The following is a 9,900-nucleotide window of genomic DNA, read 5'->3' as shown; positions in this document are numbered from 1 at the left end:
CTAATAACCAGATCGTGCTTTTGGCACGTAAAACCCTATAATTTTAAAAAAAATTTGTTCGCTTCTCTCACTCGGCCAAGGCGCCGCATCTGCTCCCTCCCGTTCAATGCCCCTATAAACCAGAACTGCTTAATTAAAAGCTCATGCAGTGGCACAGAGTGACGTCGATCGCCGTGTTCGGCGAACTGATGACCTCGACAAGCAAGGCGGTGAGCAAATAATGGTACGGGGATTGAACGAGCGATTCATGCAGATGACGTAGAACTGAGATGGTTAAATGGCAATTTTTCAGAGAAGCCTTCGGCCTGCTGTAAACCTAAATACATCTGCTACGATGACAGTCACCGTTACATATGTATCCAACTTTGTATTTATCTTGTTCCTTTAGCAACTCCTGTCCGGAGTCTGCGTATAGTGCGTCATGCTGTTGAAAATAATACGGCCCCATTAAAGAGACACTGGAGCGCAGCAATAATAATAATAATAATAATAATATATGGGGTTTTACGTGCCAAAACCACTTTCTGATTATGAGGCACGCCGTAGTGGGGGACTCCGGAAATTTTGACCACCTGGGGTTCTTTAACGTGCACCTAAATCTAAGAGCGCAGCAATAAGTCAACTTACCTGATGAAGTGTTTTAAATAGTCGCTTTGCTTATATTCGGCGAAAGAAATCAGGTATTAAAAGAGAAAATGAACAAAGTGTCCCCGTTGAATTTCGCATCGCAAATGAGTTTGACATTGCGGACATGTATCTTTTTTCTTGCGTGCTTAGGCCGTTTTTGCTGAGAAAAAGTTATCAAAATTTACCAGGCTGAATCTTTGGTTGTTTTACGATGCAATCTAATCACTGTTTATCGATAAACGACTAGATAATCTAGAGCAGGCGCTGTCCAAATCTTATGACGTCACGGCATGGTAGTGCGCTAAAAAAAAAAAAAGCGTGTCAAATGAGACAAGGACGATGTACATGGTATATTTATGTGTACTGAAATTGGGGCGGGGGGAACATTCGAGGTCATGCAATGTTGAATAACTGCATGATATTCCTCAATTATTTGTGTGTGTTATTTTCATGTCACAATCAGAACTCATTGTTTCTAGACCCCCTATTTCTTTTATGGATGTCGACATTTTTTTCATCCCGCATTTCCCGCATAGCAGAAGCGTAATGCGTCCATCGAGCTTAACATAATGTTTGACGTAGTAGTTCTGCGGAAACCCGCAAGGTGGAGAGAAGTAATGAATAAAGGGAAAATCAGACATCCACCCGTTCGTAGCAATTGCTACAAAGGAAACACATACGGGTTCCTCGAAAGAAAAGCCTCAGGGTTGAAGAAAAATTCGTCCTGGTCCGGGACTCGAACCCGGGACCACCGCTCTTTCGGGGCAGCCGCTCTACCATCTGAGCTAACCAGGCGGCTAGCAGATGGCAGGGCGAAGTCGAATTTGTCGAAGTCGAATTCATTACTTCTCTCCACCTTGCGGGTTTCCGCAGAACTACTACGTCAAACACTTGTCTTTGCTTCGTGTTGTCGACAAATTCGACTTCGCCCTGCCATCTGCTAGCCGCCTGGTTAGCTCAGATGGTAGAGCGGCTGCCCCGGAAAAGCGGTGGTCTCGGGTTCGAGTCCCGGACCAGGACGAATTTTTCTTCAACCCTGAGGCTTTTCTTTCGAGGAACCCGTATGGGTTTCCTTTGTAGCAATTGCTACGAATGGGTGGGTGTCTGATTTTTCCTTTATTCTTAACATAATGTTTATCTTCAGTGTCTCTTTAAGGCAATAAAAGCGTCACCTGCTAGTTAGCGTCAGGTCCTGCGTACACCTGCTTAAACCATTCGTCTTCGTAATTTACTACGCTGTTTGGATCAGGAAGGGCGGTGCGTGCTTCGTCTTTGTGCCCAGGACCCCTGGCTGGGCGAGGAACGCGTGGCACGCGGCGCAGCGCCGAGCCGAAGTCCTGACCGGCCACCGCGCGTTCAGGCTCCTCGTGGCCCTTCTCATTGTGCTCAGCAGCATCGTGCTGGTGAGGGCTCCGCATCTGCAAGCGGGGCATGCTCGCTTGATGCAAACGGTGGAGCGTGCATCCTGCGGTAACCGCATACACTGTCGCGCACGCCAGCGCGTATACGTACGCACACACAACATGCACACGCACGCACGCACGCACGCACGCACATGGATGCACATACACAGAGATACACAAAACAAATTCGAGGACACATAAGCACCTCTGAGTTGTGAATGCAAAAGCAGTAATGTCCAGCTGAACGCCGCTGAGCGGACCTTCGAGTTTTGCGCTGCGAATGATGCGCTATAGTGGTACGGGCTGCCCGAGCCAGAAAGCAACAGCAGCCTGCGGTGCCAACGCCGCATGCCACCGACGTCCTGCGCGACGAGAGACCGAGGAAGCAGCAGCGGCGACCAAGGCCGGCAGGCAGCGCAGCAGCTAAGCCTAGAGACGGTGAGAGAGAGAGAGAGAGAGAGAGAGAGAGAGAGAGAGAGAGATACGAACCGCGCGTCGGGTTCCGAGAGCGAAACGGTGGCACCCGCACGCGCGCGTCACGCGTCTGCCTCGCCGACGACAACCCACCTCGATCCGCGGTGTCGCGTCGCCGTATCTGCTCAATCGAGGCACACTGGTGACGTGGCGTCGCGGCGATACTCTCTCACCCTCATGCAGCACCTTCTCGATCGCTGTGCTCCGTCGAAGCGCGGTCGTGACGTGGCCTGGCAGCCAATAGGAATTTCGGTGCCGTTCCGCTGCTACAGACGCCGGCTTTTTCGCTCAATGGGCCATTTGATGCTCTTGCATCAAAAATCAGTAAGATCTAGCAGAATTACGAGAGCTTTTAAGCGTATAGCAACTTTAGAATGGCGAAGAGAAAGCCACGTCTTTAACTCACTCGAGTTGCTTCGCTTAAGAAATAAAGTGTTTCGAAAATAATTTGAAACTCGCAGTAAACGAAAGAAATATTATGCGAAACTCTTGTACCGTAAAGATAAATGCTATGCGAAGCATTTCGTACATATATGGCTAACTAGCGTCGTTTGGCGTTCCGCGAAGTGTTACGAGATGGCGCAACAAGTCCGTGTAAATGGATTGATTCTGTGTGTGTGAGGAGAGCGTGAGTGACGGCCACGGCACAATGATGACTTGGCGGTGATTACAGTGGCATGACGACGATAGCGAAGACGATGGCGCTTCGACTGCTTTATTCGACTCCGGCAAAAAAATCTACGACCCGTTCAGTTCCGACATGGTTAAATCGGGATGGCGCTATAATGTCGCGTGATGTCTGAAAGCGCTAGCTGACAGGAGGGAATGAAAGGGAAGTTATGGGCCAGTCACTCGCTGCTAGATTTTTCAGTCGCTCGACCGCAAAACTGTTGAACCAACACCAGATGCGCAGGAACAGGACGCCTGTGTATACGCTGATACTTATTTTACGTGGCAATTCAATTGCGAGCAGATGGCGACTGGCTGGTCCCACTTGCCGGTGTCAGCATCGGTCACCTTCAGTCGCTTTTTGGTCGACAGTCGCAAATGGCCGCGCGATCTTCTCAAGTCACCGGTGTGAATGAGCCTTCGGGCAACTTCTTGCTGTGCGACGTAAGGCACGTCAACAACTGTAGTCAGGCTTAAAATTATGTTTCCGTCTGTGGCTTAATAGGAACTCTCTCTCTCTCTCCCGCTCTCTCTCTCTATTTCTATCTCTCTCTAGCCTTTTTGATCGGATGTGACGCACGCGTTATCGTTTGAAAGTGCTAGCTGACACGGGAGAAGTGCGCATGCCTCTGCAGTCTAATGGGTAGAGTATCGGAGTCTCTAACGCTGAGAAAACCTGGTTCGAATCCCATCGGACCATCGGATACGTATTTCTTATTTAAGAATCCCGAAACTAGGCTTGACAGGAACGCAAAGTGCCTAGTATGGGCAAAGAATGCTAGTTGCAACTATTTTCACATATCGCCGACAGAAGACATCGCAGCTGAAGGCGACGAAGGGACTACTTCGGTTTTTGAAGGAGACGGGTTTGGACAAGCGGCTGTGACAGTGATGTCACGTACCGCGCAAGAGTGACGGACTCTAACTGACGATGTGTGTGCTGTGTTGTGTGCTTTCTCTCTCTCTCTCTCTCTCCTCCCCATCTTTCATCCCCCCATCCCGCCCCCATGTGTAGGGTAGCAAACCGGTTAAGCTAAACTGGTTAACTTCCCTGCCTTTCCTTCTCCACTTCTTCCTTCCTTCCTTCGCGCATTAAGACACGTGAGGACTTATCCTATGCGGGTTGCCTGGGTGTGCGACGTGGCATGGCAGCGCAGCCAGTCATGCATTAACACGTTGTGTAGTCCCAAAAGATCGCACCAGAACCTTCATCACGCCAATGTCAGAGACACTGGCTACGCGTTTAGGTTCATTTTAACTTGCTGTAGCGCTTGCATATTGCTAAGCGAGTGCTTTGTGTTTCCGCGGACGCGCACGCAGTGCCTCGAAGGGGGCCAGAGCACGGCCATGGTGCGTGGCCGGCTGGAGCTGGCGAGTGCGCTGCTCACCGTGCTGCTGAGCGTGGACGTTGCCCTGGTGCTGGTCGCGAAGGGCCCCCACGCCTACTTCTCTTCGGGATGGCACCTGCTCGACTTCATCGTGCAGTCGGTACGCGCCACCATTTCCGTTCGTGCGCCGGATGTCGGCCACACGGAGACCTCGCGTTGCGCACAGCCGAACGTGGAAATCCATTCACTCAGTGGAGGAAAAAAATTTAAGCACTAGAGAGGTCTACTTATACGTATCGCAGATGGGTCTAATTTAGTTTAGGCGGTCTCGTTATGCCTGATGTCTTAGGTTTGAATGGTTTGACGTGGCGGCTTCATGACGACGACACCAGACAAACGATGAGGTTTGAATAAGTTACCAAGTTCGGCGTCATCATAACTTGACCGCGCTGCTATCCATTTAGCATAACTAACTCGTCATGAGCGACTGAGTGCCTTGACAAATTTCGGTCTACCCGTCGAACGTCGGACCGTTTTGCTGAGACACTGATTTCGAGCTTACTTTCTCGCCCAAAACCTTCCAGAGCCCATCTTCTGTTAACAGCTCGCTCTTTGTACTCCTAAAAGCGGAAAAAGCTTTAGCGGGCTTTTATGGGCAATTCTTGAAAGAGCAGGGCGTATAAATATCACAACCGTAATTCAGAAGTCAAGATTACAACCAAAGCTCCGGTATTACTTTGAAAGCACGAGGGCCCATCTTGTCGCCGCCAAATTGAGACGAACACAATAATCTGAAAAGGACCACCAACGACTCCTGAAGTCATGGCTGGCTGTTGGATATTTGAGATCAAAGCCAACAGCTGGTCGATCAAGCTGTGCTGATGGGCAGACCGAGGCATCACTTGGGTCATTTACGGCGGTGCGCGAAACGAACTGCTCACACATGGATGTGGACGAGGGCACGGGCATACCGAAGAAAGAAACGTCGAGGATAGTGATCGGTTGACGACCACACACAAGGAAAAAGTGCGAGTACCCCGTAGTGTGTTGGACGGCCGTGTTGTATGTGAAAGTGACGAATAGTAGAATGACATCCCAATTGGTGTGGTCAGGGTTGATGTACAGTGATATCATGTCGGACAGCGTGCGATGAAAGCCCTCTGTGAGGCCATTAGTTTGAGGGTGGTGGCTGGAAGTCCTTTAATGGATGATATTGGACGCACGGAGAACACCGTCGAGAAGTTTAGACAGAAAGGTCCTGCCGCGGTCGCTCAGAAGGACACGTGGGGCTCCGTGCCGTAAAAAGATGGCTTATAAGATTATATGTAATTGTAATATATATGTAATTGGCGAATTGGTACTCAAAATCCCTCATTGGCGTCTTGCTCTGATGCATTCGAGTTACAACGCGGAACGTGTCCTCGGGTCACCCTTTCCTTTTTTTGATACATCATAGCCTCAGTTGCTCTTGCGCCATAAGACCCAGCATAACTTACTTTCCCTTTCGACAACATTCTTGCCGTGGTCTTATGCGGGGCCGTACTGTGAACACGAATGGCAAGTTATTGTGTTGAGCGAGACGAAGAGTAACCGAGGGGCCCGATGTTCGTTAGCCACAGCGTAACAACCGCATGAAGTCAACAGATTATGGAGCCAAGAAAAGCGCATGAGAAACTAACTGTAGTTTTTAACTGAAATGTAGAAATAACTAGGAAAATGGAAAATGGAAGCGGACGTGTTGCCTGCTTGGGGTCCATTGCGGAATTTGCCTGCAATAATTTTGCCTTGGCTGATACCCGGTTTAGCGTATAGAGGAATGTAGTCGCAACTCCGCAGCAGAGTCATCGTTATAGGCTTACGGCGAGATGAGGCAGCGTTAGTTGGTGTACGCCGTAACTGTTCGCAATTTGTTTGCAGACATCGCTGCTCTACGAGGTTCTGGCCGTGATCGGAGTGCAGGGCTCGGTGATCGACGTGCTGCGCTCCACCAGGGCGCTGAGACCCGTGCGAATCGTGTCCCTCTTGCCCGGGATGAAGGTGGGCATTCTCCTCTTATCGTCCGTCAAAGAATGAGCTATTAATCTATGGATCAATGAACCCGAGCAGTAGATTGGTTCGGCTGTTGAATGGGATGATCCAAGAGCTAAATTACCTAATATGATCAATCAATCAATCAATCAATCAATCGATCGATTCGGTAGCCAGTGATTTGCTAACTACAACAGCACTGGCTCAGTAAATCGATAGGATGGTCAATATAGTATAAAACATAAACAGCTTGTCGATATTGAACAGCAGACAGTCTCGCCGAGTGTAATGCAGTCATGTAAAGTGCTCGTGGTCGTCATCAGGTCGCAGCTGCTACAGTGAATCTCTTCGTGCGTGGTAGCTTCTAACGCCGGCTGTTCACTTAGGACAAACAGCTTTTCTTCTATCGTGAAGAAAGCACGCAGCCAGCGTTCAAAACCAGGCTGTCGAACATAAATAATTACCGGTTCGGTTGGTGTCCAACGTGCTCCGATTGTGTTCCGGTTCAATTCTGGTTCGGAGAAATAAAAAGCTAACTGTTCGCGAACCGCTTGGCAACACTGAACTGGTTCGCAAGCCGGTTCGGCGGAGTTAATTTTATCCTGCCCCATTGCTATATGATGCAAAGTACTGTCGACTTGTCCGCATGGCGCATGCGCAAGTTTCATCATGAGGAGACAGAAAATTACGAATGAATCATACAGACACTGGGAAATGTTCATGTACCTATTAAATACAGAGGTAATAAGCGAGAATCCCTGCGTCAGCGCAAAGTCTGCGTACCTTTCACAGCCGTTACTTCGACTGAAGCAGTCAGTAATTTTTCGTTTTTCTTCAGGTCTGTGCTACAGGACTGCTGGTGAGCTTACTGCGGCATGTGATCTAATGTGTAGAAGACAGCGCGAATTCACATTGTATTACACAAATTACAAGTTCAAACTTCTAGTCTGTAGCAAGTAAAGAAGCCATCATTATACATTTCACTCAGTTTGCTGCTTATCTAGAAGCTGGTGAGGGCACTGATGTTTTTGAACGACGAATGTGCATTGGGCGGACACGAATAACTTCTACAACTCGAAGAGCGTTGGACTCTGCTTTGCTAAGCACTAAACGTGCGTTGTACCATGACACGTAACAAAAGCAGATTTAAAGTGCCCTTTACAGCCGTGTTTACCGCTGACTGAGGAGGTGACGACATCCGTTAGCGGCCGCAGTGTTTGGTTACAATAAGTCATGCAGCTGAACTCGATGGTATCCCTCCTCAAGGACACCGTCCTTCCCGCTCTCCGTGTTTACCTCGTTTGTCTAGCTTTAGTAACAGGTTGACCTAATGGCCGAATGGGGATCATCGCCAGAAAGGTTGATTCCGCGGAGCCCCTGAAACAGCTTTCCGGCCGCAGAACACAACTGGGATCGCCGACATCAATCAATCAATCAATCAATCAATCAATCAATCAATCAATCAATCAATCAATCAATCAATCAATCAATCAATCAATCAATCAATCAATCAATCAATCAATCAATCAATCAATCTTTCCAACGACAGTAGGAGGTTCCTCAGGCGAAAAGCGGTAGGAAACCGTTTGAAATACGCATGACAACGATGGCAACAATAGCGGAATTATTATATCTAATACGAAAAAAAAATAAGTATTACAAATACAACGAATGCAATCAATGCATGCATGCATTCTCAGTGTTAAGTAGTCTGGTCGAAACGTGCAAAACAACGCGTGTGCACATGACGCAAATAACAATGAACTCTACGCTAAAAGTTAATAAACATTCTAATCGTGATAAGACATTTTATCATAAAATGATTAAACAAGAGTCATAAAAATTCACACATTTCTTTTTTGGGGAACGTAGCAAAGCGCACATCTCTTTGTTCATGTTCATAGCAAAGACGGCAGTGTAAACCTCAGTGACTGCAGAAATTAGGCCGTGCATCGGCAAAGAACGAGCCACCTGTAGGCGCTGCTGCAGGAACGTGAGTCACTGTGTTGTATGCGCACGTTAGAGAGATTTTTAATAAACACCCTAAATTGCTAATTGCGAATAAGTAACTATATAGTAAACGAAAATCGAACACATATTTCATACCAATTATATTATAACGAGGGAACAATGTATGCTAATTACTGCTGCGCGGGACGTTTGTAATATACCGAAGAACTCTCTTTTGCGATATAGGTGAATTGTATTTACGTTACGTACAGTTGTGGTGCCCCAGACTAATAGGCAATAATTTATATGGGTAGAAAAAAAGCGCGTGGTAAATCTGGAGCTTAGCTTGTTCTGGAAGAAAGTGTCTACATCGTGACAGAACACCAGCAGCACGTGATAATGGTAGCATAAGTGCAAGCGTCTCTGCTGAGCTGGCCGTAGTTACCAGCACATGCCCATCGTCTCTCCCGTAAAAACCGGCCTGTTGACTAAGTAGTTACTCGAACAATCGTGCAAACTACTGAGCACACATTGTCGCCTTAAATGATTAAACCGTTTCGTTCCGAACCGGTAACCTATATCATCTTGTCGGTTCAGCTTCGGTTAGAGGTCAGGCACCTTCCGAAACTACCGGTTCGGATTCGTTTCGATACCCTGTTCAAAACAGCTATGTAGAGAGAAAAGTTCTTAGGTGTAAAAAAAAAAGGAGTGAAAAGAGATGGCAAGTATAGTCGTGCATTGGTCGCGTCCAGCTCCTAGTGGACGCCCTGGCCTCGTCGGTCCCTTCCATCGGCAACGTGCTCGTGGTGTGCGCCTTCATATGGATCATATTCGGCGTGGTGGGCGTCAGCATGTTCGCGGGCCGCCTGTGGCACTGCGTGGACGCCAGGGGACAGCCGCTCGACCCCGACCTGGTGCCCGACCGCGCCACCTGTCACATGCTGGGCTTCTCCTGGACCAACGAGAACGTTCACTTCGATAACCTGGCCGAAGCGTCGCTCGCGCTGCTCCAGGTGCGGGGCGGACGAACCGGCCGGCACGACGCCTAATGCGCGCGCAACTGTTATCTCACACTGTGAATCTAGGGTGACTCGGCGTCTGCCTCCTCTTTTGCTTTATTGGTTTGCCTGTCTTGTGTGCGTGTTTGTGCAGAGGGCAATGCGTTCGCATGCGCGAGAGTGTGCCTTGTGTGCGTTATCTGTGTTACGTGCGATTATTGTCTTTTGATGTGCCTGTGAGCGTGTGTCAAGCGTGCGTGTGCTTGGGTGCGAGTGGCCTGCACCTTTTGCCGTGTCACCAACAATATAAGCTGACTCTTTGCCCTCCTGTACAGCACGTTGACATCACCGGTTGTCAGCCTTTTGTTTTGTCATCGCGGTAGCGCCAAACATCACAGTCTACGGGGTGCTCACTTTTAGGTT

General features: G+C 48.6%; 1 protein-coding gene across 1 annotated transcript; it reads left to right on the top strand.

Annotated features, from left to right (window-relative positions):
- The first annotated feature begins 4,505 nt into the window (after nucleotides 1-4,505).
- Nucleotides 4,506-9,709, top strand: LOC142570942 (sodium channel protein 1 brain-like). The gene is made up of 3 exons (XM_075679244.1): nucleotides 4,506-4,661; nucleotides 6,419-6,538; nucleotides 9,232-9,709. The coding sequence occupies exons 1-3, from the start codon at nucleotides 4,521-4,523 to the stop codon at nucleotides 9,526-9,528; spliced, it is 558 nt and encodes a 185-aa protein (XP_075535359.1). The 5' UTR covers nucleotides 4,506-4,520; the 3' UTR covers nucleotides 9,529-9,709.
- The last annotated feature ends 191 nt before the right edge of the window (nucleotides 9,710-9,900 follow it).

This window comes from Dermacentor variabilis, chromosome 2 (assembly GCF_050947875.1).
Source record: "Dermacentor variabilis isolate Ectoservices chromosome 2, ASM5094787v1, whole genome shotgun sequence".
In the NCBI taxonomy this organism is placed as follows: Eukaryota; Metazoa; Arthropoda; class Arachnida; order Ixodida; family Ixodidae; genus Dermacentor; species Dermacentor variabilis.
Note: the sequence above shows the minus strand (reverse complement) of the source record. Positions and strands in the feature narration are given on the sequence as shown.

What these genes read in the sequence shown, in the direction of transcription:
- LOC142570942 (XM_075679244.1), top strand. Translation starts at nt 4,521, where the DNA reads ATGGTGCGTGGCCGGCTGGAGCTGGCGAGTGCGCTGCTCACCGTGCTG. An exon ending in TCGACTTCATCGTGCAGTCG is followed by an intron (nt 4,662 to 6,418) that starts GTACGCGCCACC and finishes ATTTGTTTGCAG; the next exon opens with ACATCGCTGCTCTACGAGGT. An exon ending in CCCTCTTGCCCGGGATGAAG is followed by an intron (nt 6,539 to 9,231) that starts GTGGGCATTCTC and finishes GGTCGCGTCCAG; the next exon opens with CTCCTAGTGGACGCCCTGGC.